Source organism: Haemorhous mexicanus, chromosome 2 (assembly GCF_027477595.1).
Source record: "Haemorhous mexicanus isolate bHaeMex1 chromosome 2, bHaeMex1.pri, whole genome shotgun sequence".
Lineage (NCBI taxonomy): Eukaryota > Metazoa > Chordata > Aves > Passeriformes > Fringillidae > Haemorhous > Haemorhous mexicanus.
The window spans coordinates 118,664,277-118,691,116 of NC_082342.1; the positions used below are offsets into that span (position 1 = coordinate 118,664,277).

A 26,840-nucleotide genomic window follows, 5' to 3' on the forward strand; every position below is an offset into this window, starting at 1 on the left:
TTCATCTTTTTATCTTGTTGCATTTGTTGTTTGATTAGTGAAGATGAAAGCAGGCATGATAAAAGACCAGTCTTTAGGTAGAAAGGTGCCTGCTTAATGAGCTTGTCTGATTTTCATTGCAAGAGTGAGTTTATTTTACCAGGTAAATAAAAATAACTCTACTAATGTGACAAATCCTGCTGTGAATGGTGTTGACTGAGACCAAAAGTTTCATTAAGAAGCCAAATGCTCTGGTGTTCACATATTTGCAACTGTTGTGATCTCATCAATGTTCCAGAGTGATCTCATCATAGTTTTGAGAAGTGAAACTCTGAAAGGTGAAGCAATATTGTATTTTCTGTTGGATTACTGCTGTTTTCAAATGAATCTGCTGTGTAACCAGAGCTCTTGTACTGCACTGTCTTGTCAATCTTAAGAGAGATGTGTGTTTTCTCAAGGATATCTAATGACAGAAAAATCATTGCTGTTTCAGGCAAAATTCACCCTTTCTAATCCAAGGAACAATATAGATTTTTTTTTTCCAAAGTGCATAGAAAGTACTTCTCAAACAATGAGAGGGAGTCCTCTAGTGGAAAAAGAGAATGATCCCATATCCAAAACAAAAAGTTCAGTATTTTAGAGGAGTATAACAGCAAATAATAATCCTAAAGGCCATGCAAGTCAGATTTTCACCTACTGTAAATCAACATCAGTGTCCTGAACCCAGTGCCAGCTTGGAATCTGACTTCTACACGGGCAAAATGGAATCTCACACATCTAAAATCCTCAAGAGCCACAGGTTTTGAGGCAGGCTATTCATGAAAGACTAATAGCTTTTTTTTACTCTAAATGTTTCTAGGCTTAGCTTACTGCAAGACCTCAAAAGTCAGCATGCTCACACAGACATATATTTTATAATATAATAAATGGGATTTTTTTTTTTTTTTCCTTCAGAATCCAGCATGCTTGCTTTTCTTGGAAATTCTTTTGGTTGTCACTCAATTTTGGGTCCCTTTTAGAATTAAAGATGCCACAAGCTTTAAAAGCAATGCCAGTTACTAATACTGCTGTATTGATTTGACACTAAATGGCCAACAGAAAATAACTAGATTAGTTTGATTTTTCCCACTTTTTTAAAGCATCAGAAAAAAAATATTATGGCCATTTTTTCCTATGTTTTTTAAAGATGTGTCCACTTTTTTCTCCCTCCACCAAATTAAAGGGACATCAGAATTGTCTACAAAGGTGAAAACTTGGCTGCAAACGTTAAAAAAATATATTTAATTTGCTTGCAGAATGTTCTACATATTGCAGTGTCAGAACACAATTACATTTCAAAAGAAGCAACAAAAAGCCTATTAAAAGAAAATTCAGCAAGTAAGGAAATAGTACATCAAAAGTCATTCCAGGGAAAACAGCTGCACCTGCAGAAACGTGTGGATTGCAGCAAGAATAAAGGATTTGCATTGTTAAAGTGTGTAATGGTAATTAAATATTGTGTGGTGGGATAGAGGGAAAAATAAAGGGTAGCTAAAAGATGAATATTGAGTTGTTTTCATTGAATCTCTTATTCCAGTGCCCAGTTGCCCTCCAGGGAATGTGCAAGCCACTGCCACGTCCCCAGAAACCATCTCCATTTCCTGGTCAACGCTGGCAAAGGAAACCCTGAATGGGATCCTGCAGGGATTCAGGGTTATCTACTGGGCCAACCTCTTGGATGGAGGTGAGAAACACCAACCTATTACCAAATAAAAAGCTGTATGTGGCCTTTATATCATTTTCTCTCTGGTGTGAAGGCATTTGACTCCCTTTTCTTTTTGGTTTAGAGAAAACTTTATCTACCTGTGAGGGAGCAGGTTTTCCTAGAGGCTGAACAGAGCAGCAAAGCTGCCTGGAGGAACCTCAGGGAAGGCTCCCACCATGGGTTTGCAAAACTCCCATGGTACCCAACACAACCTGAGTGAATTTCACCTCAGGTACAGAGTCCAGAATGTTGAGGTTTTTTTAAAGAATGGTGACATGGATTTAGAATAAACCAGCCCAAACCTGATTTTCACTATAATTTGGTTTGTTATCTCTTTGCCTACTCAATATGCTATCACTTATTCTTTCATAGGATGCATTTCCTCTCCTGAGGAAAAAAAGAAGGAAAATTTTTTGCTGAGAGCAAAAGAAGGAGATGTCTCTGGGAAAAGCTTGTTATTTCCATGCCAGCTTTTTCTGTTGTGTTTTTGTACTCTTAGCAGAGTTCCTGGGGAAATAGGCTCCAGAGCAGAGACTGAGTGAAAGGATCAAAGGAGAATGGTGATGCTTTCCTAATCTGCAATTTATTGTGTGGTGATAATTTCACGTGTGGCCCTTTCTTGTAAATTAAACAAATTAGGAGGTTTGAGATGCACATGACTTTATTCCTACTTGCCCTGTAGATTTTTCACAGCTGCCTCCCTTCTTTTGCCTTCATCCAACAGAACCACAGTTCACTCTAACCTGCAGCTGGGCAAATCCTGGCCTCTGTTGGTGTGGAAAGGGGAATTTAGAGTGGAAACAGGACTCAGAGGCCTATGGTCTCTGCTGGTAATGGTAGCCTCAAAAATATTTGGAAATCAACCAATTCCTTTAAAAATAAAGATTAAAAATGTATGAGAAGCATCCAGAAGAAATGTAAACATGTAGGGCATAAAATTAAATGTTTACAGTGATGCCTGTAGTTTTGGATCAGATCCTGTGTGGATATTATCACATCCAAGCTCCTATGTGATGTCTCACAACATGATGAAAAAAGATGATGTTCATGCCATGCTTAAAACTGGATTTTCTTGATTTATTCAACTTATTTGCTGCCCTAAATATGTTTAAAGCTCTTTTTTTTTCCATATGGGTTGTACTTCTTAGCTTGCTGCAAAAAAAAAAAGACTATTATGCATCATCTTTCTGCAAGTAAATCTGATTTTACTGTGTTTAAATCTATTGTTAGCCACTATTGCTGCTATCAAGTGCTTTGCAGCAGCACTTGCTGCATATTTTAAAATAAAGGGGACATTTTCTTCATTTTCCTTATGAGAAATAGTCTTTCTCATAACCAGAAAATCTTTATGAAGATAACCAACATTCTCATGTTTTTTCTTTAGGGGAGGTTTCACAATAATCTCTTCTTGTTATCTGTTCCTTATGAAAAATCTCATTACTTGTAGAATTTTTTCAATTCTCTTCATCATATTTTTTTTTTTAATTGCAACCAAAAAAAAAAAGTTTGGAAATGAAAAACGGGTCTGCTTCAAGTGGAAACAGGTCAGGACATAAATGAATTAATTGTAATTCATTACAGTTCCTTGCTGTTCTGTAATAATGAAGCATTACTTGTCTGGGACACCCAAGATTTCCATAGCAGGTATCAACACCTGGAAGAAGAGTGAACTTGGCAATAACTCCTCTTCCTTTTTATTTCATTTTATTTTATTTTATAGAGCTGGGAGAGATAAAGAATGTCACTACTACCCAGCCATCCCTGGAGCTGGATGGCCTGGAAAAATACACCAACTACAGCATCCAAGTGTTGGCTTTCACCCGAGCTGGGGATGGAGTGAGGAGTGAGCAGATTTTCACCCGCACTAAGGAGGATGGTAAGGAGTGAAAGCATCTTCCATTCCCACTTCCAGGAAATGCTTGTTTGTCTCAGGCAAATATTTTATGTAAAAACATGTCTCAGGCATGCAGAGATTGAAAACTCAGCCCTGGGGTGTCCCAGCCCAGGGAGGAGCTGGAGCTGCTGCAGAGAGCCCAGAGGAGGCTCCAGGATGGGCAGAGGGCTGGAGCAGCTCTGCTGGGAGGAAAGGCTGGCACAGCTGGCATTGCTCACCTGCACAGGAGAAGCTTTGGGCTGAGCTCAGGGTGGCCTTGCAGGGCCTGAAGGAGCTAAGATGGAAACAGAATATTCACAAGGGCCTGGAGGGACAGGACAAGGGGGAATGGCTTCAAACTAACAGAGAGTAGTACTAGATAGGATCTTGGGAATGAGGGCAGGGGCTGGGATGGAATTCCCAGAGCAGCTGTGACTGCCCCTGGATCCCTGGCAGTGCCCAAGGCCAGGTTGGACACTGGGGCTGGAGCAGCCTGGGGCAGTGGGAGGTGTCCCTGCCATGGCAGGGGTGGCACTGGATGGGCTTTAAGGTCCCTTCCAACCCAAACCATTCTGATATTCTATGAAAATGGGAAAAGGAGGAGAGACTGTTCTGGAACTATCTTATATTACTTAGATCCCACTATAAACATTTTTTTCTGTATACATACATTCATACATATATGTGTATATATATGTATGTATATATATATGTATGTATATGTATGTATAAACATATATCTACACACACACACACACACACACACATATATATAAATCCTACAAATACCTCTTCCCTCCAAAGCAAAAGAAAGAACAAAAATGGCTTCCCTTTGTTCCTAGACCAAAGCATGGAAAAGCAATTTCTAATGCTGAAAGTTTAAGAAACTTTTCATCAGACACAGACACAGACACGTGAGATTCCATAACCACTTTATTGTAACTGTAACCATTATAATCACTTCAGGTTGCCTCAGTAGGATGCCATGCACTGATCTATTTCTGGAGCACTAAAATTCCAAATTCAGGGGAGGTTTTGTCCCTAACCTTTTTTAATGCTTTGAAAATACTATGAGATGTACAAATGCATTTTTTGATCCCCTAAATGATTTTGAAAACCTGGATCAAGACTTTTTATGACACAGATAAAAATGCCCACAGTCCTCTGAATGAGGTTACGTGAATAATGTTTAATTTGTAAATTCTCCTGTGAGTTATACAATATGTTTTCAAGGAGATTAGTCAATGGATTTTCCTTTCTTGTTCATCCACTTTATTGGTCACTTGTGAATACATGAATATACATGCCAATTTTTTTATTTGTAATGAGATTGACAAAAGTGACAAGAGAGCAGGTTCAGTAAATTAACAGACTTGATGAATTCTGTGCTTTTTTTCCCAATAAAATTTATGTGAATAAAGTTATTCATTTTTTTCCAATTAAATATTAGGGGACTCATACTAAAATTTCCATACATTGTAAGGTCACCTGGCTCCAGCTGTAGCTGTATCCAGGGGATGCAGTAAATGAAAATTGCTCAGCTCTAGACTTGTGTGTCTCAAACACTGAACATTCTGGTATCAGCCTAAAGTCCTTTAAGAGTTACTTTGGAGCACCCAGGTCCTGACTCAGATGCTCTTGGGACACCTAGTGCTTGGAAGTAGATGGATTTATTTCAATGAAAAAAAAATCTAAAATGTAAAATCTAAAATGTAAGAGGACTGTAAAACACATGCTGCATTTTCAGGTTACTTTTTGTCAAGTAGATCCCAGCACAGCAAACCTGAATTCTCTCTGAACACAAAGGCTCTCAGCCCTGAGCCTTGGGAGTGGGATTTAATCCATCAGGAGCCAGGAGTAATGTCCCACACTGCTCCAGGAGCCTGGGGACAGGCTGGGATATCTGGTTCATGTCAGAAGCCTCAAACATTTCTTCTCCTTGTCCTCCTTCTCCTTCTCCTTCATCTCCTCCATTGTCATCTTTGTCTTTGTTTCTTCCCCCTAGCCCAGCGTCATTTGGTCATCCCAATTCTTGGTGGTGGCTCTTTTGGTCTCCATCCCTGGGATCAGACAGGCCCTGAAGAGGGGAGCACATTGCTCAGACTGTGGGTGGCAGCTGTGCAAAGGCTCATCTCTCACCTTAATCCTCCTGGCAGCTCAGCAATAACTCACCCTGGGACAGCCTGATGAAACTTTCCAGAAATTTTCTGATGCCTCACCCTGGTTCCATTCATTAAATCTTTTGTCCAGGAAACTAAATGGAAAGGTGTTCCAGAAAATACAATGATTTCATATTCAGCTTCAGCTTCACAACTTTTTACTAAGGGCAGGAAAGGTTTTGAGTGGAATATAGAGACCTGCAGTTAAGCATAAACCAAACCCAAAATCCTGGATCTAAACATCCTGGAGGGTGTGGAAGTTAAAGAGGAAAAGAGCATTCATATTGGCAAACTCTGCACCAAACAGGTGCCTCATTCCTCAGAAGAAGGGAATTTCTACTGTCATTTTCTAAGGAAAAGTTTTTTAGAGGATTTTTCAGTAGGACTAATTCCAGTGCACTTTAAAGATCCTGCCAAGCATTTCCTTGGCATGTGAAATAAATTAATTGGAATCCTAACAGAGCTTAGACTGGAAACCTTCTATCTCTGCTCCCAGACTTTCTCTGGCTAAAATTATGACGCAAGATATTCCACCCTCTAATAAAATCTGGAAATCTGGGATATTTTTAAGTGGCTGCCAAGCCCTCCCACATCATTATTGCTATGAGGCCATATCTGATCACTAATTCCATTCCCTTTTTTTTCATTTTTTTTACATGAGAGAAAACTTTTCATTGTAAAATCAATGGTACAGCATTTTCCACTGCTGCTGGAAAACCCAGTCGGGGCCTCCTGTGACTTCTCTGTTGGTGTTCAGCTAAAGAATTAATCCAAAATTTCTTCAGCAGGCATGAAATCTCTAAGGGTAACCCAGCAAGTGAATCCTGGATGGAATGCCTTGATTCTTTGATTTCTTGTAATGTTTGATACTGATTTTAGACACCAGAGGTCAGACACTGCTGCTGATCAGCAAAGGAAATGGGAACAACTCAAGCAAATAATAGGAAAAGAGCTTTCAAGAAATGAGCTTCCCTTTCAATGTGATCATATTTATGGGTTTTATCTAGCTTTTTCTCCCCCCTTTCCTGAGAGCTGACTTCAGATAAAAATGCTGCTCTTTTTGGAGTTCCTCCTGGTAGAAAAAATAAGCCAAGAAATGTCCAATTTTTAAAAATTCATTCTGGTTTTGTCCCTTACCTTTTCCACTTTACAGTGTCTAATAAACTGCTCATCCTCTTCACCTGGAGACTTGATTTAATAAACCATTAAAAATTAAAGTAGCTCTTCCAATTCTTTTCCCTGCTGTGATCAAAATGCAGCTTGAAAGGCTTCTCTGTTTTGCAGCAAGAGGGAGCGTGTGTCACAAATTCCCTCTCTGCTCCTGTGCTGCAAATGCAACGTGAGCAAACTGGTTGAAACAAGGAATTTGCTGCCTGAACAAGCCTGGAACATGACACAGCTCCTTGGCTGGCAGCAGTGCCCTGACCTTGAGCAGACCATGGGGGGACACAGACCCCAGAGCCCCCATCCCAGGAAAGCTTCCTGCAGCTGGGAATTTGGTCTGGTGTCTGTCAGACAGACATCAGGGCTGGCTGTGACACAGGAGGATTTTTGTAGCAGTGCTGTGCTTCAGCTCTCTGGCATTCAGAGCCAAGCAAAAGCTGCAGCAGGAAGGAAGGGAAGATAATACCAAATCCCTCTGCCATCCCCACTCTGCCTGAATCCAAAGAGATTTTCCTCCTCTCCTTCCTCTCCCTGGACACCAAGCTTCCTCACAATTGGCATGAGAGGCACAGACAGCATCTGTCAAGCTTTACATTTATTCTAAAATGATTAAGCAGAAATCCAGCCAGGTGCATGTTCAGTACTCCTTGGAGCAGAGCTCTGCTTGGTTTTGTTCAGCTGATGAGGGTGACTGGGCTCTGGGAGGAAAAATTGCCCTTGATGACCCCTTAATGCACTTTTTTTTTCTAGTGGTAAAGATCTCCAATTTTATCTTTTTGACTAAGAAGCAAAAGGCACAGAATAGTAAATGTTCCCCTTGGGAAACTGGCAGGATGTGATAGAAATGGTGTGCTTAATATGAGGCCAGTTCAGAGCAAATTCACGTGTGGATGTGTTTTGGCTGGCATAGATCTGCACTGTAGGTGGAATATCTACATGAACAAACAGGCAGCAGTCAGGAGTTGAATTTATTTTGGTTTTTCTAAGTGCAGCCAGCAATGGAATAGTCCTGTGTCATGCAGAATTAAAACCCTGATACAGAACAAGGCTCAGATTTCTGATTTATTTACCATATCACTCTTGAATGCACCACAGTCTGTGTATTTGCTTCCCTGCTGCTCAGTACTGTAAGAAAAATGGTGATAATCTCTCTGCTTATGAAAAGGAGAATGAGAAAGTTCCTGGAGCTCCTCCCCATTATCTGGCACATCTAAACGCTGGTTCCCAGCCCTGTTGTATCAGGATAATTGCCTGCTCTGCTTTAGCATTTCACTTGCACTGTCAGGAATACAAAGTGTTCTCCTCCACATGAAAGCAGGATGCTATTTCTGTGTTTTTCAAAGCCTTGCTAGCTGGAGAATGAGGCCATCTTTGATCTTAAATTTGCCACATCTGCTCCCTGGAAGGCTGCAAAGTTGTTTAGAAGCAATCCTCAGCTTCTCACCATAGTTTTACCCCCGGTGACTATAGGGGGAAAAAAGCATCTATGGCATTGTGCAAATTCAGTTTGTATTTTTGGGAGCTGTGGGAGTGAGTGTGCTAAATAAAGGTCCAGGGAGAATTCAATAAGGCAGCTCAGGTCTCCTGATACTGCTGGCTTGTAATGACTGAAGCCTGAAAGGCTGGGGATGCAATGGCATTGAGGGAAAATACCTTTAGTTGGCTTGGCAAGGCTCAGGATTTTCCTCTCCAAGATCAGGCAGGCACCACATTGCCCAACTATTGAACATGCAGGTCCACTGATGAGGGGAGAGAAGGATGCATCTGACTCCATGTTCTCAGAAGGCTAATTTATTACTTTAAAATACTCTATTATATTAAAAAATTCTATACTATACTAAAGAATAAAGATATGTTCTGAGTGCTAAAAAGACAATAACGAAAACTGGTGACTCTCTCCAGAGTCCTGACACAGCTTGGCCCTGATTGGGCAAAGAGTGAAAACAACTCATAGCAGAATCCAATGAAACAATCACCTGTGGGTAAACAATCTCCAAACACATTCCACATCAGCACAGCACAGGAGAAGCAAATGAGAGAAAAATTGTTTTCCTTTTCTCTGAGGCCTTTCAGCTTCCCAGGAGAAAAACCCTGGACGAAGGAATCCTGTTCAGGGAAGGTGAATGCCACACCCAATCACAACTTCTCCAGATGCCCAGGGAACTCAGTTTAGTAAGAAATGCTTCAGTTGATGCTGAGATAGCTGTTATGAGATCCAGGGGATGGGTTTGACTAATGACTTTACCCTCTGGACAAAGGACAGTGAGGGTCTGTGGGGCACCAGATGAGATTCTGCAGGATTCCTTCCAAGGAAATGTAAACATTTCCACACACACAGTGGAATGGCACACAGCTTTCATGTGCACAACCCAGCAGTGCAGCAAAAAGAGAACTAATAAATGAGTATTCAGAATAATTGGCAACGCTGCAAAAACTGCTGCCTGACTCCAGTGAGGTGGAGGGGTCCTTGGGTTGAAAGTTTTATTAAATGGCTTCCTGAGTTTCTTTCTGGCCCCTCTTTCTACTGGTCTCACACCAGAGAGCAACACAGCAATGACAAGGAATGTTTCCCACATAGGCCCAATGACTGGAAAATGCCAGATGAATTCTGAGTTAATCCCTCAACACTCAACAGCCATGACCAATTACCATCAGAACCTGTCCCTATAGATCACACCCTAATTTAACAATAAATTGCATTAACCTCATCCATCTATTTGCAGTGATTTCCAGAAAACATTGCTATCCATAAAGGAATCCTCCTGTGGGTTAGGTAATTACCCTGGAGAGCCAGCTTGCACTCCTCAGCAGCAGGAGCAAATTGCATTTCTAATGAGCTGGGTATAAATAACAAGTTGGATGCTGTCAAGCATCAATATTTACTCTGCATTGGATAGAGCTGCTAACTGAATTAGCCCCTTTGCAGTGAGGGGCTGGGTTTGCATGCAATTATCATCATGACGTTCTCACTTGATGCCTAATTAGCTCTCTCAGCACACCATAAATAGAAAATGCACATCCACAGAAGTTGCACTGAGTGGTGCCTGTCAGTTTTCTCACATCTTTCCAGGACCACCTATGCAGATATAAAATTGGGGGTCTCCTCACATTGTTTTTATACAAAAGATGAGCAAATTTAGATGCCAGGCTGGCTGACTTCTCTTTAAGGGCAAACTTCTGTAGCAGCATAATATCTGCTGGCTTAATTGAGGTAGAAAAAAGACTCAGAATTTATCTACAAAGATCAGGACAAGGGATTTTGTACCTCTTCTGCACAATAACTGTTTTCTGTGAAAGTAAAGAAAGCTGGTCAAGCATTGCAATGGTAATTGCACTAGAAATTTTAACATTTTGGTAGTTTTACTTGAAAGCAGACAAAAATATCAGATTCCTCACAAAGCAGTAGTTCTGTAGAGAACAAAGTCCAGAAAATTGTTTCATTTTGACTTTAAGACCCTATGTAGCAATTATCAATACAACATATCTATTTTAATAATTTGACATAAATATTGACCACACACAGTGCTAAAATATCTTACAAATTATTTATTTTCACAGTTTTAAAAATATTTTTTCAAATATTTTGACACAAGATGTTATTTTTCAGGAAATTTTAAACCCATTTATTCTGATATTAAATGTAGCCCTTGTTTTTTTTGAGTACAAGCTTGTGTGTAATGTGATATTCCAGCATGCAGGAAAATAAATCTAGCAATTTTGCACATTAGTAAAAGAGTGTTTCCAAAGCTGGAGAGCACTGTACAGTGTAATGTGTGTTTGAAAAAAACAGCATATGCTCATGAAATTAAAACCTTTCCCAAAATGCAGGACTGCAAGGGGATGTAGTTAAGATTACACAGCCAGATTTTAGGATTTCTGAGCTGAAGCTTTTTCCACTGGTTTTAGACAGGAGGTTTGGGGGGTTTTAGCTATTCCTCTGTATATTATGTAGATAACTGCTGTAATTAGAGAAATAGATATTCTGCAGTGCCAGAGATATCTGAGCTGCTGAGGGCAGGGCAGGGGACAAGGACTCTGTGAGGTGAGATTTCTGCTCACACATCGTGGCACTTGCTGGCCATGGGTCACATCAGGCAGTGCAAACTGGTCATTTACCCTCCACTTCATTAAATTCACAGCTCTGCTCTGGATGTCCATTAAACTGTCCACATGTGCATTATTTATAACACTTTGGCATGGGTTGTGTGTTCAAAGCTGGCCATTTCTTATAAAGTGTTGTTTGGCAATTTCTGTGACCACGGACAAGATATTTTCACGTGTGCATTTGGATTCAAACTGAAAGGGGAAATTTAGCTTGGGTCTAGGGAAGAAGTTCTTTACTGTGAGGGTGGTGAGGCCTTGACACAGGTTTCTCAGAGGATGTCCTATCCCTGGAAGAGTCCAAGGCCAGGATGGATGGAGCTCTGAGGAACCTGGTCTAGTGGAAGGTGTCTCTGCCCATGGCAGGGGTTTGGACGATATTTAAGTTCCCTTCCAACCCAAACCATTCTTGGGTTCATTCTATGATTTTATACAGGCTGGAGGGGATATTTCACAAAAGTTTACCCATCAGAGGGAGGTTCTGCTTTGGGACCCTCTGAAGAAGAGTTTCTCCCCTCTTAAGGATGTGGTCACACCCCCCAAACCTTCTCCCTGGCATGGGCAGCATGGAATGTCCCCAACACAGTGTCCATCTCAGCCCATGGGGGCACAGCCACCAAAGCAGCACACTCCCCTTTTCCTCTTAACTCCTCTCTTACACTGGGATGATGGAACATCTGCCTTGGGCCACTCTAACACACTTTGCTTCTCCAGTTCCAGGTCCTCCTGCTGGAGTTAAAGCAGCTGCTGCCTCGGCCTCCACAGTTTTTGTGTCCTGGCTGCCTCCCCTGAAGCTGAACGGCATCATCCGGAAATACACCGTGTTCTGCTCCCACCCCTACCCCACAGTAAGTGCCACAGCCCCTCTCTGCAGGCCTGACACACAGCACTTGCAGACACCAGTCCCTGATCTTCTCCCTGCTGCTTCCTCCCCTGCCCTTTGCTCCCTGAGCAGGGTCAAAGGGGGATCCTGGAGCTACAGAGAGAAGTGAGAGTGGAGTTTGGTTTATCCAGCCTATCAAATTTTTGTTTAAAACCTATTGCAGAGAATTAGCTCACAAATAATTTCAAAATATACAGTTGAAATGAAGTATTTTTTCAAGGTTTGGTTAGTTTAGAATGTAACAAGTTACATTTTTCAGGACCAGCTGCTGGAGCCCTGTTGCAGCTGGAGGCATGTATTCATTTACCCTGCTTCCATCGAAGTTCCTGCCTTTTTGCCTTGAGTATTCATGTGTGAAGGAACATAATGACTTACAAACAAACATACTTGCTTGTGAATAGGCTTATTTATGCCTGGAATATTTACCCAATCTAGCTCTATGTGCTTTTACTTGCTGAGAAAGTGACAGGAGGGAATTTGAATGGAGTATCAGGTTATCTTTCTTCCTGTCTGAATCACAAAGAAATTCAGCAATCTTTAAGCACAAGGGCCAATTGCTCCCTAAATACCCATGAATATTTATTTTCATGTGGATTGAAAAGAATACTTATTTATTTTATACCTGAGGTTTGGATTTAAGTTATATCCAAGGTTTGGATTTCAGATTTAAGCAGGACTTCCCACCAAAGGTAAAAAATGCAATCTTGGTTTGATAGGCAAGGAAACTATTGTTCCAGAAATTTCCAAAACTGCTTCAGGCATGTGGAAATTTCCCTGTCCCCAAGGCAGGGGGTTGGAACATGGTGGTCTTTTAGACCCTTTCCAACCCAAACCATTGTGTGATTCTCTGATTTATGCTTTGGGATTACTGTCTCCTAAATCCATTAATTTCATAATTGCAGCAAACCAAACCATCTTTAGCACACCTTTAAATGTAAAGTAGCTGGAGATTTTCCATCACAGTTCATACATTTCTCTGGCACTCAGTGGGTTAAAGAGGTCAGAGTTTACAGGACAGCTCTGAGTGGGGATCAGGAACTTCTCTGGGGGCTTGGAGAGAACACCAGATGGTGCTGCTGCCTTCTCCACATACTTTCCATGCACCAAGCTGCAGTGCTGCTTCCTGGGGCTTTGCTAGCAACGTTTTTTCCTATATTTACATCCCCAAGAAAATAAACATCCTCAGCTAAAAATATTCTCTACCATGTGAGTCTCTCACAGACAAAACTTCCCATTTTGTGGTTACCTTTTGGAGCATCTCAGAGATGAACAATGACAAGAACAGTTGCTTTTTTTTTTTTTTTTTTTGCTGCTCTTGGCCTGAACAGAATCTTACTGCTGTATTTTTGTGGTGTTCATTATGCAGGGGTGTATATGAACCATCATGGAACCATACCTTAGCCCCAGGTAGAAGCACATGCAGGTGTTTGTGCTTTTTATTAATTGCTGATGTGTACATAGATAGTTCTGAAAGGTGTCCCTGCCCCCAGGACAGATGATCTTTAATGTCCCTTCCAGCCCAAACCATTCTGTGATTCCATGATCCTGCTGTTACCTTCATGCAGGTGTGTGTACATAGAAATATATATATGTATGCACCCACAGATATATGTATAAATATGTTCAACATCTATCTATAAGTCCCTGTTCCAGTGCTCTGCAGATCAGCAGGAGCTTGCAGAGATCTTCTGTACCAGCCCTGTGTGCTGGGTGAGGCAGGAATCACACTGAGGGCTGTTTCCAGAAGCCAAGTTGGACATTTTTAAACAAATGCAAGCCCTCAGGACATATTTAATATAGGACACTCTCCCTCAGCTTTATTTCTAACAAAAATGCTTTGTTATCTTGTATTCTGAAATGGATTGTGAGCTAAAAAAGCTGTTTTATTCAGAGCTGCTTTGCAGTGAAACAAGCCTGCTGCAGAGCTGCTCAAATGCCAACACTGCTGTGCAGATACACTTAATATATCCAGGGAAGTTCTTATTTGATTCACTGCTGGCAGAGACAAGTAGCTGACAGAGGGAGAGGCCTAAATTAGGGTGAGGAGGAGAATAAATAAAAGACCTGTGTCTTTATCATCTCCTCTGCCACCATAAGTAGCAAGTCCTGTAGCTGCAGGAATGGAGCTCTAAAAACTTCATCCATCAGTCACAGCCCTGGCTGCAAAATAACTTGCTAAAAGTCTGCTCTTCAAGCAGAAAGGCAAACTCAGTTTTCAGGCATCAGTGAGTAGAAAGAGAAAAGGACTGGGGTAAAGGTAAATTTATGGGGAGGCTGCATTCTTTGCAGATTGTATTTTATTGCTGACTTTAGACAGGTTAACAACAGTCCTTTACACAAGAACACTGCTTTGGTGTTTAAGTCACCAACAGGAAAAATAATTAACTCTGTTGGTGGTATTGTGCATGTTTTTATTACAAACATAACACTATTACAACCCTGACATATTATAAAATGAAGATTTGCTGCCTCTTGCACTCTTCAGTTTGCTTTGCAAAGGCAGGAGCTTTTAAAACTTCTGCTGCCTCTGTATAGAACAAAAAGCATTTCCTCTTTTAATATTTTGAGCCCTAAGGACAGTATTTGCCTGGGATGTTTCAAACCACAAATATGATTAATGTGTGAAAAATGGAAAAGGTTCTCCACTGCAGTCTGTTCTCTGGCCAAGATAAAGGGCAAGCAAGGATCCAGTTGCACACTGTTTAATTGTTGTGTCTATAGTATTCTACAGGCATAATTAGGCAAAACTTTCTCTTTTTTATTCTGAAAATGTAGGAAAAAAATACAGAAATATGAGACTTCATGGATCCTCCATTCTTCAAATATAAGAAAGAGAATATGCCAGAATTTAAGTTAGAAAAATTATCCTTTGTCCTAACTCATAGCCTACAATCTTGCTTCTCCCCACTTTCTACCATATCCATGTCCAACTTTTGGTAGGATCTGCCTTCTCAAGACCACTTGTAATGGTCCCATGGTGGCCAGATTGCTTCTAAGAAAGGTGATTCCCATTGGAATCTCATGCACCCATGGATGCTCATGGCACTCCTCCTGCCCAGGTCTCAGGGAAGTGCTGTCACTGCTGTCCCACCCTGGCAGGGGGATTTCCCCCCGTGGTGCCACCCCCAGGGAAGGAACACAGTTTGAATCCTAGCACAGAAATTAAGCTGGTTGAGTTCCTGCTGAACTTAACTCCTTCCTCAGGAGGCTGCTTGAACTGTACATGTGCACTGCCAGGGCCTTTCAAGTGCAACAGAAAAGGAGATTTGGGGGTTTTCTGAAGAAAAAAGACCAAAAAACCTCCCTAAAAACAACCACTGACCTCGTGTTCCATTCAGGTCAGTACAATGCTTAAAGAAGAATCAATGGAATTAGATTAAATAAAATTTAGATGTCAGAAAGTGTCTGGAAAAGGTGGCTGTGACACACAGGTTGGCCAGCCTGGGAAACTTTGATCTCAGAACAGGTAAAAAGCTTCTCCTAAAGAAGCAGGAGAGTGCTGAGGGCAGGAGAAGGAGAATTAAGGATCAGGATTTCTTGATACAGGAAATTATGAGAAAGTGCCTATGCACAAGGAGAGGGAATTTTTGATATGGGAAATTCTGATCAGCTGGGGGAAAGTATTACCATGAGATCCTGGTCAAATATTGAAGCTGGGGCCTAAATTGTGGAATGTCCACATGTGGAAATCTTCAAGACTTCACTTGACATGTCCCTGAGCAACTTGATGCAATTAAACTTGCTTTGGGAAGGGGCTTGGACTGGGTGACCTCCAGAGGAACCTTCCAACTTCAATTCTATTATTATGAGGCAGTTTAAAACTGGAAGAGTTGATCAAAATCTGTATACCACAAGGGAAACTAGACAGTGGTAGAGTTAATGTGCAACTCTTGGAGGAAAGGAGACACATTAAGTTGACACCAAGATGTCTCATAATTTAAAAGTCTCCTATAAAACTCATGTGACATTTTAGGCCACTGGCAGGACTGTTTGTCTTTCCCATCTGAACATTTTCTATGCACAGTCTCCCAAACAAGTTCTGCTTTTTGCTCTCACTATCAGGAAATCAGAGAGTGGGAGTGAGGTCACCTTATTTCACATCTTAACTGAGTTCCACATGAGTGGAGGAAAGACGAGAACCAACTGACTGTGTCCTGAAAAGGAAAATCACTGAGAAAGGAGAATGGTCTCCATTTATTATCCTTTTATAGAGCACTTCTACTTACATGACTCCTTTCCATTAATCTCCAGGCTTTCTGTGGGGGAAGCATGGAGTGATGCACAAATTAATGACCTGCTTTGCCTGGAGACAGCAGGAAAATCCTGTTTAATGTGTTAGCTTCTATTAGTCAGTGACCCACCAGCAGATCAGCAAAACCCAAACAGCAACAACAACCATAATGAGTACACTTTCCTAATCAACAAGTCAAAATAGACTTTGATATGTGCATTTCTGATTGGGTGATGCCATACTGTTTATTGACCCCCAAATGATTTTTCTGGTCTGTATTTTCTCAGCTCTTTACCTCACTTTCTAGCACAAGGACCCAAAGATTGGCAAATAGGACAAAAACTTGCAAAGCATGCAGGTGTATATTTAAACCCCTTCATTTCATATAAGAAAAACCAGTCTATTCTCTGGTCTTTAATCCTGAAAGTAGTTTTGAAATGTTGGTTGATGAAACTGTTGCTTAGCTGTGGGATTCTGCTAAGAGATGATTTGTCCCTCAAACCCAACTTTAACTGAGGTCTCAAAAGACCAGAAGCCTGAGGACTTGAAGGAGAAGAAATTCCAAAACTTTTGAATGAGATGAATGGAGTGAGAATATTCCTGCAAAAATCCCAGATGATGCTGTCATGCAAAACTGGATTATCTGGATGAGGAACCAGAGCACAAAGCAGACCCCAGTGCTGAAATAGGGGCAATGATTAGGAATTTTCTCATAGTGCAAACCCTACAGTCAACCCCAGGTACCTGTTTTGGAAGGAGTCTTTGAAAACTGTGATCTACATTTCTGAACTTCTCCAAAGGGTGTAGAAAGATCCAAAAGCTGAAAGCCCATCAGAGATTCATGTTGGCCTGGAAATATTTCTGTGAAACAGTTAGATTTGGAATGGGTGGTAGATGAAGAGGTGCAAAGCAGTAATGGAGAAGAGGGAAATGATCTTATATTTGGCCAAAGTCCAAGTCAATTTACGTGAAAACATGATCAATATTGGAAACTGACCAACATCTGAGGCAGACAAATACTGATCCTTTTGATTTGCTTATTTTACTGTGAGAAGCATACTCTTAAGCCTGGTAAACTTCTATATTTGTTTCATTCTTTTGCTTTTATTTAAACCCACTAAGGGAAAATAAATTATGTGATTTAACCAGAATACACAGGAGTCTCTGGGGTTGCTGTGTGGAAGAAGAGAGTAATTGCTGCTCTTGGTCTGTAATTCACAGACTCTAAGTGGAATTTAATTAGTCTGACTTCAGTCACCTTGAATGGAGTCACAAATTCTTATTCTGGGGTCATCAAGAATTTCCTTTCATTAAGGAAAGAAGCTAGATGTCTGTGATAAACTGGATAAATCTCTTTCTGAAAGTTTCCCTTCTCTTTGTTTAGTCTAGAGAAAGTATACATGCTTATCTTAAACCAGCTGATCTGCAACATAAACTAAATGTGGAAGTATATACAATTATCTTAACCTAGATCTTAAAACTATTAGTCATAAATTCCCATCATCCAGGTGTTCTCCACTCAATTCTTTCAGGCAGACACAAGTTTTGTCTTGATTTTGCATAGGATGTGTCTAAATTCTAATTTTGGGTTTGCATCACACTTTCTGATCCTCATTTCCTCTCCAGATTAAAGACTTGGATAAAAGAAAACTTTGAAAAATAGAGTTGATGCAATTATAAGGCAGGAATTATTTGTTGTTAAATCCTGTAGATCTTTCAGTGATTGGAAGGATGCTGAAAGTTTCTTGGAAAAAGGAGAAGTAGCTGGCAGGAGTTGGCTAAGTAAATAAAGTTACTGTTGAAGAGAAGTTTATTTAGATTCAGCAGATTCTGTGAGGTTGAATTTTAAATATATGTTCATTGATTTGTGTTTTACAAGCAGTATTTATCACTGTATCTATATAGCACTTTTTACAGCGTGAATATATTTATGCCTATTAATTCCTCTGTGCTTTATTTAGCATAGAAATAGTGCATAATTTGGGGGTTATTTTAAAACCTTATATTGGACAGTATTTAAAATGTGTCTGTTTAATATACCACATGTTCTATTTTTAGCCTTTTTGTCGTTGTTTCACATCTTTGGTGCCAGCTCCCAAACACAGTACATTCATTATTTTAATTGCTTTGTCAACTTTACATTTTTTACCTATCTTATTTTTGTCAGAGAGCAGACCTCAGGAGGGATGTGACAGAGCATAAATTGATTCTGAAGATGTGCTGGTTTATATGACTTTTAAAAGGTCTCCTTGTAAAGCCCTACCAAAACAAATTTGATATTGATTTTTTCATAAACCTCCCTTCTTGTCTCACTACCCGTCTCACACCCAGGGATATCAATACACTCTGACAATCAGTCCTTGGTGTCCTGACCTTCCTGTGGTCACCAGCCCATGACACCACACACTGCTTCCCTCCTCAGGAGGCTCAGGGACTCTCCAGGAGGTGCTCCAAAGGGACAGGCAGGTGGTGAACCATAAGTGAGCTACCTGGAAGTCCAGACAGTGGGTTTTTCCTGGCTGTAATACCTGGAAATGAGAATTCAGGAGCAGCTGAGGGAGCTCCAGGTGTTTGTCCTGGAGAAAAGGAGGCTCAGGGGGGACTTTCTGGCTCTCCACAATTCCCTGGTAGGAGGGAAGAGCCAGGTGAGGGTCAGGCTCTGCTCTGAGGACAGGAGGAAATGGCCTCAAACTGCACCAGGAAAGGCTCAGCTTGGCCAGCAGCAGGAATTTGCCCATGGAAAGGGTGCTCAGGCCTTGGCAGGGGCTGCCCAGGGAGCTCTGCAGTGCCCATCCCTGCAGGTGTCCCCTGGAGGTGGCACTGAGTGCTCTGGGCTGGGCACAAGGTGGCCATGGGGCACAGCTGGCACTCCCTGGGCTGGGAGGGCTTTGCCAGCCTCAGGGATCCTGGGGTTCTTTGGATTGGCAGGATTTTCCTGCCAGTGGGAAGGCAGGGAGCTGCCTCTGTTCTTCCCCAAATTTCCATCTGAAACTTTCTAACATTTTAATTCCACAATTAAGATGAAAAAAAAATTACAATGTTATATGGCAGCTGCATTCATTTTTGTGCACAGCTTCTGTTTCCAGCATCTGCCTTCAATAATGCTGAGTGAAAAACAGATGTCACCTTTCAAACCAAGAGCCAGCACCTGAACAGAAACCATTGTTAGAGCAAAGTGGTAGCCAAGAGCCTTACTGGAGACCATGGTCCAGGATCAGTGGTTACTTGGAGCTTTGAGAGTCTGTCCATCTGTGAAAGGAAGGCAAAAGCCAGCAGTCCTCAAGAAAAGTACAATTTGTGACCTCAGGCAGACTTTCACATCTTTAGGGAGTTCCCTGAGAGGTCTCAGCAGTGCTCTGTCTGTTCTTCTCAGGGATGCAGAACTTGAAGTCCATTCTCTATAAATACAGACATGTATTACTTTTTTTATTACCCCACTTCACTTCCAGGTAGAAACAACTTAGTGTAGCCCCCAGTACTGGATAACTTGTGTGTCCAGGGGACTCTAAAATGTGATTTTTAGAATAAAACATCTCAATATTCTCTGTCTCTGGAGTTCTGTGTTGATTTTCAGGCCTCTCACATTGCAAAAGGACCTTGAAGTGATGGAGTGTGTCCTGGGAAGGGTCTGGAAAACAAGTCTTAGGAGCAGGAGCTGAGGAAATTTGGGTTCTTCAATCTGGAGAAAAGAAGGTTCAGGAGGGACCTCATTGTTCTCTACAACTCCCTCAAAGGAGGTTTTAGCAAGGGTTGGTCTCTTCTGCCATGTCCAAAGTGAAAGGATGAGCAGAAATGGCCTAAAGTTGCACCTGAGGAGGTTCAGGTATTGGAAATGGAAATTTCCCTGGCTGAGTGGTCAGGCCTTGGGATGAGCTGCTCAGGGTGGTTTGGAGGTCTGTGGGAATGTTCAGGAGGAGCCTGGATGTGGCCCTTGGGGACAGGATTTGAAGTGGTGCTGGTGAGGCTGGGTGATGCTGGGACTTATTCTCCTCCAGCCTTGATGACTCTGTGGTTTCCAAGAGCAGCAATGCCCAAGGAAGGCAAGGCAGACAATCCTGTGATGGAGCTGTACAAAAAGATGGAGATCATTATGGTTTTACCACGTAGAATTGAAGACTGACTTTAATTATTAATGAGGCTCAGTGCCTGTTCTAGGTCTCATCTGTAGCAGTGATTCAACAGGGCCCAAGGAGCAGCACCTGGCCCCAGCAGGATGTGATGGTGGCTGATGTCAACCTGCACTGCTTATCAGGAGCCCCTCCAGAGCAGAATTGTTTTGAAAAGAGCTATTTAGAGCACCACAAGACTGAGTTAAAAATCAGAGTGGATCACTGGGGTGGAGTGCTCCACTCACTGCCTGGCTCTCTCCCATCTAGCAGTGGAGCTGAGCCCAGAGGAGGGATGTTTGTTGAGAGAGACCCAGCTATGCAAACACCATTTCACTGGTTTAACTCAGGCCAGATAGAACAAACTGAGTGCTGTTCTGTGGGAGCCTGCAGAAAAATCCAGTGCCTCCTTGTTGGGGGCAGGAGGGAGCAGCCTCAGTGTGTCTCCTGAGCCCTCTCTGTTCAGTGGCTCCATTACTGACCTGGCTAATGAAAGAGAGAGGCTGCCTATTAAATTAGCAGGGAATACCAGGCTGGGAGGGGTTGCATGTACACAGGAGACAGAAGCACAATTTAGGAAGGTCTTGATGAACTGGGAAATTGGTCTGGAAAAAATTGGATAAAATTTAGCAAGAAAATGGGTATCCTGAATAACTAACTGCAAAAGTACTGTGTAGAGAGCAATTCTGTTGATTCTTCAGAAGAGGATTTTGAGGTTATTGTGCTTCCCAAGATGAACATTAACAGCCTTTATAACCCTGTCCTGAAAAGCCAAATGAGAATCCCTGGAATTGTTGAGTGCAGGTTTGGAAACAGTGAGAAAGCTATGGACCATCTTTAGACAGTCTGAAGGATAACAGAAGATATTATTAGAGAAACTGATAGAGAAAATGGGATTTCTGGACAATGTTGAAAGCACCAGAGTTATTTAGTTGTAGAAAGATTAGGGTACTGGTGGGGAAAGGAACGATAAAACTTCATGTAGATTAAAGACTGGTGCAAAGATCAAGGTAATAATCTATTCTTCATGTTCCTAATGGACTAGAAAAGAAGCTATGGGTTGAAACTGCAGCAGAAAACTCAAGACAGATTAAAAAACCCCTTATTTCTAATCATGAGATTAGTCAAGCAGTGGAATAGATTGTGCAGCCTAGGGAATTGCAAAATCTCCTTTTATTGTAAGTCTTCAAAATCAGGTTGAGGAAACATCTGTTTGAAATTGTGCAGACACAGATGAACCTGGTTTAAAGAAGAAAGATAGACTCAGGTGATCTCTCAGAGTCCTTCCAGCTCCATTTTTCGATGATGCCATATTTTCTACCTAAAACTGGAGTGCAAACACACACCCCACTCTAGGATGCATATATATAATTTATATTTATATTTATATTTATATTTATATTTATATTTATAATTTTCAGCATGAGGCAGCCAATACACAGGTAACCAACTTGTATATGCTCTTACTTCATAACACACACCACAAGCCTGGGCTGTCTCTTTCTTTTCACTCATGTCCTTAAAGTCTCTATATGGTTTTCCCAGTTCACTTCCAGGTTTCCTGCAACTTGCAGAGAACAGAGACAGAGATCTGTAGCTCACTTATCTAATCAGAAGTTGTGTGGAACCAGCTGTAAGCAAGGTGCAGGCTACCTTTCACTAAATAACCTTGCAGCCCACAGTAAATGCTACCTCTTGCCTTATCTCCTTGCTTGGGAAACCCCCTGACTGCTTGGAAAACTGATAGAAGTGGTTTTTTTTTTTTTCTATAGCACTCTTCTGAATTTTCCCCAGGCTGTGTTAAGAACAGGCAATTAAAAATAGAAGGCAGAGGGATCAGAGTTTATGCATTACATTACCTATTAAATTGTGCTTTAAAGGATCAGAAGTGCCAGGAGATGGCATGCTGCTTGACAGTGTACCAAGAAATGCACACCAATAGGCTCAAGTTGCAGAGGAAAATGATGTTCCCTGCACCAGCTCTTCCTCAGCATCTCTTGCCATTGCCTGGTTGGGGAAGTAGATTGACTGCATCCTGATAAAGGACTTTGATTTCATTTTATTCTTAACAGCCCTTGCTGGCTTTCAGAGACTGATCTCTGTCTCTCCTTAGACAGTGAGCTAAAGGCAGAAGAAAAATTAACCCATCATCTATAAGCTGAAGAAAAATAGCAATTAGGAAAAAAAAATCCCTTGAGCAAGCATGTTACTGCTTCTAAGATTGAGCAGCAGTTTATGTTTTATACTGGCACATGCACGGGCCAATGTGTGACAAGGTGACATTCCTTTAAATATTTCTTATTTCAATTGTTTAATCTTCTCTTTGCTGACAAAGCTGCCTTTTTTTCTTCTTGTGTAATCAAAGTCTCTGGCATGTTAGGCTAATTGAAATGACAGGCAAAAGTTTAAAGTAAAATCGATTCTTTTCACTGAAGCATCCCCAAGTGTTTAAAAGGGAATATGAGCTGAGGAAAAACAAGATGTGTGTTAACCAGTTAGAAACCAAAATCTTTTGCTATAGCAGCTTGTTTTAGGAAGATGAGAGTGGTTAATTTAGTGAAGATGCATTTACCAGATTAAATTAATTTATTAATTCTGAGAATAATTAACTTTACATTTAAAATAGCCAGACATGCAAATGGGTGAATGATGCTGGGAGAAAGAAAGGAATTGAAAACAAAGCATTTTAAAAGCTTTAAGAACAGAAAATCCTGCTGTTTGTCCATCTTTGGAGTTCCAGTGGGAAAGAGCTGGTGGTTGCTGGAATGAAAGTTAGCCCTGAGGAATTCTGTGATGTTTAGGTGCTCCTAAGTGCTGTACCCATGTGCCATGTCAGGAGGTGGTGCAGAAGGAACCTGTGCTAGGTAACTGCATTAATGAGTGGAGCCTAAGTGCCAGAGACAGCCTGGCCTGTTTGACTTTCAAATTAACTGGAGGAAATGCTGCCTCATGAATATTAAATTTCAGCTTCCTCTGCCATGATCAATACATTAATTTTTATGTATGACCTCACAGAGATCCAGCCTGTCAAGCTACGGGCGTTTGTCCAATATTCTTGTGTAAATGTCAAGGCAGATGGTTCTCAAAAGCTGCTGCAATATTTCACCTAATAATAAAGGTGTCTGGCTGCATTGACCTCTTCATATCACAAGTGGGAACCCAGGCAAACTCTGGCTAAATAGGACAAACTAATTTGGCATTTTGACAAGCAAAGGGGCAATGAGTTTGGCTACGAAATATAGCAAGTTCCCCCTCTGGGCTTGTTCAGAGCCTGGGGAACTTTGCTGGAGCAAGCCAGTCTTCCCAGAAAAATCAGTGTCCATGGAAGGAGCAAAATGTGTTCCTGTAGAAGCCTTTGCATGGTCTCTGAGGGGAGTCGAGGTGCCTGGCTTAGAGACAGATGTCTTCACTCTGGGTTTCAAATGTGAGAGGAGATGAACTCCCCTCTTCCCCAGGCTGTAGGAGAGGCCAGCTCACGAGCAGAGAAGTGCTGTGACCCATTCAGCAGCTGAAACTGTCTGCCAGTTCCCATGGAGAGGTGTTTAATGATATCTCAAAAACATCTCCTATTTATTTGGAATTCACTTTGAAGGACTACATATTCCAATGTTTTCAGGTCAATGTACCTTTTGAAATGCTAATCAGTTGGAATTGGCCTTTACCACAAGCAGATATTTGTATATCAAAGAGATTCCTTGCACACTTTGTCGGTCTGAACCAAGTTTAGATTACACTGATGCATTATTTTTAATGCTGATTCCTGCTAAAATCTTCTTTTCTACGTCATTAACCCTCTAATTATTTTTAGCCTAGTGTTAGTTAGCCATTACCAGGCTCAGCACTGCAAAGGGAAGTGAGTATTATTCATCCCAATGCTTCATTACCCCTCTATTTATACGTTCAGGCATCACAAAGCCCGTGTCAGAAATAAAAATGGCAATACTGAGCGCTGCAACGTCGCTCAGAGCTGAGATTTCCCTCCTCACACTTGCTGTGCAGGATGTGCTGAGGCTCTCAAAGCCCCCTGGAGGGATCTCTGTGTTCCTCCACACCTTGCCCTGCACAGGTTGCTGCAAGCAGGCTGCAGAAGCTCTCAAGGATGAGCAGGGACTGCAGAGCAGCTGGTTGGCTCTGCTGCAGCCCTTGGGCCCAGGCACTTGAGTGACAGAGGAGACACTGAACTGGCATTTCTTCCAGCACTTGTCCTTCCCTGCTAATGCAGCCAACTGGCTGAGATGACCTTCAGCTGGGAGTCTCTGAATGGAAGTAATTTTGTGATTAAACAAACCTAGACTTGGGGGAAGTTTGAACAGTCTGCTACACAGCAGAGTTTTATTCCTTGGTTTGCTCCACTGCTGAAGGGATAAGCCACCAAAACCCAGGAATAAAGAACATCAAAGGTTCTAGGTGACAGAAATAGTAAACTCCAGATTTCACAGCAGATGCAGCCCTGAATCCTCCATTGGGAAAGTGTTGTGTAGAGCTAAATCAGTTTGTCAGAACTACTGATGGTAAAATCAAGCCATATTTATCCACTTCCATTGTTTATCCAACCCTGTGAAAATGAATGGCACATAAAAGTCCTAATCTGAATAAAACCAATCTGTAAACAAGGCACAGGCACAAATTCACTGAATGTGACTGGATTGCAACAAGTTACTGTGTCTGCTCTGTTTATTGCCATCTGCCATCTGCTTGGAGCAATCGATACCCATCCGAGGAGCCCTGAAGTAACAGGCTTTGTAGCACTCACTTTTTCTCCAAATACTGCTTATTTTAGCCTGGAAACATTTGTCTCTCCCACCACAGGTGATCAGCGAGTTTGAAGCCTCTCCCGACTCATTTTCCTACAGAATCCCCAACCTGAGCCGGAACCGCCAGTACAGCGTGTGGGTGGTGGCCGTGACGGCTGCGGGGAGAGGCAACAGCAGCGAGATCATCACCGTGGAGCCACTGGCCAAAGGTACAGGGACAGCTGCCCAGAGCCAGCCAGGCTTCTGCTGGCTAATTACTGCTGCTCATTGCTGGCAGAATTGGCTGGTGTGGCCTCTCTGAGGGTGGGGTTTGTCAGGAGCTACCTCGCGAAAGGCGAGGTGACAACTCGCGGGTAATCGCTCCGGGTTCTGCTGGAGTCAGCAGAGAGGGGGTGACGTGCTCCTCCAGGGGGTAACTCATCCAGCCTGCCTTAGAAGGGAATAGATTGCTTTTTGGAGCCATTTTTATCTTCACTTGTTGGGAATAGATTGCTTTTTCGGAGCCATTTTTATCTTCACTTGTTGGGTGCAGGGGGGTTGCAGATGATGCCTCTCCCCCTCTGAATAGATTTCTTTTCCTTGCTGTACAAGGTAACTTCTTTATCATTCCTTTCCTTAGTAATATCTCTTGTGTACTCCACAAGTACCATCTTCTGTATAAAATGGTCTGATTAACATATCTAAACTCTGAACAATTGTTCTCTACTTGCATTAGCTTTGAAGTTTGCTGCTTCTATTTCAGATATGATGAAAGGATAATGTGCCTGAAATCTTGAATATTTATTTCCAGCTGTATTAGTTGGTCTATTAAAAGATATTGCTGGGGCCTGTGAATTCTGCCTTTTGAGATGTGATGCTTGCAACATTAGAGCACCTTGGCATGGAAATGGAGGCCTAACATTTTGAAGAGCAAAGTGAGAAGAGTCCCATCCCACTCAATCTCTACTTGGGGTCTTCAAATTGATTTTTTTTTTTTACTGCTCAACTTGGTACCATTACAGCCTGTGCCAGGATGGGCAGAGAAATGCACAGATCCCTAGAGCTGCAAAATCAGATACATTTAATTGGCTTTACAGTTTTACAAGCCTGCTAATTCTTCACTTGGGTGTTTAATGATGTAAAGATGTAAAATGAAGTGTCTAGTGCATTATGATGACAGGTTCTTTCTGAAAAGGCTTTGCTGAACTTCAGCCTAGTGCCACCAACATGAAAGCACTTTCTGCATGGAAGAGCAAACTCCATCACCATGGGAAATCTCCCTGTTCCTACCTGTCTAGCTGCTAGATCACCACTTTAATGCTGGTAGATTAACATCAGAGTTCTTACCCTGGGCTGCATCAAAAGCAGTTTAAGCACAGGGTTGAGGGAGGTGATTCTGTCCCTCTGTCCCCTCAGGTGATTTCCCACCTGCAGAGCTGCCCCAGCCCTGGCCCAGCCCTGGAGGAGCTGGAGCTGCTGCAGAGAGCCCAGAGGAGGCTCCAGGATGAGCAGAGGGCTGGAGCAGCTCTGCTGGGAGGAAAGGCTGGCACAGCTGGCATTGCTCACCTGCACAGGAGAAGCTTTGGGCTGAGCTCAGGGTGGCCTTGCAGGGCCTGGAGGAGCCCCAGGAAAGCTGGAGAGAGACAATTCCCAGGGGATGCAGGGACAGCACCCAGGGAATGGCTCCCAGTGCCAGAGGGCAGGGCTGGATGGGATCTTGGCAATGAGGAATTGTTCCCTGGCAGGGTGGGCAGGGCTGGGATGGAATTGCCAGAGCAGCTGGGGCTGCCCCTGCATCCCTGGCAGTTCCCAAGGCCAGGTTGGACACTGGGGCTGGAGCAGCCTGGCACAGTGGCCCATGGCAGAG

General features: G+C 42.2%; 1 protein-coding gene across 1 annotated transcript in view; it reads left to right on the plus strand.

The window, feature by feature from the left end:
* Nucleotides 1-26,840, plus strand: part of DSCAM (DS cell adhesion molecule) — a 498,888-nt gene that overhangs the window by 407,899 nt on the left and 64,149 nt on the right. The window contains exons 18-21 of the mRNA XM_059840105.1: nucleotides 1,556-1,702; nucleotides 3,444-3,599; nucleotides 11,735-11,868; nucleotides 25,050-25,203. Of these exons, the coding sequence (XP_059696088.1) occupies nucleotides 1,556-1,702; nucleotides 3,444-3,599; nucleotides 11,735-11,868; nucleotides 25,050-25,203 (591 nt within the window). The remainder of the gene's footprint in view (nucleotides 1-1,555; nucleotides 1,703-3,443; nucleotides 3,600-11,734; nucleotides 11,869-25,049; nucleotides 25,204-26,840) is intronic.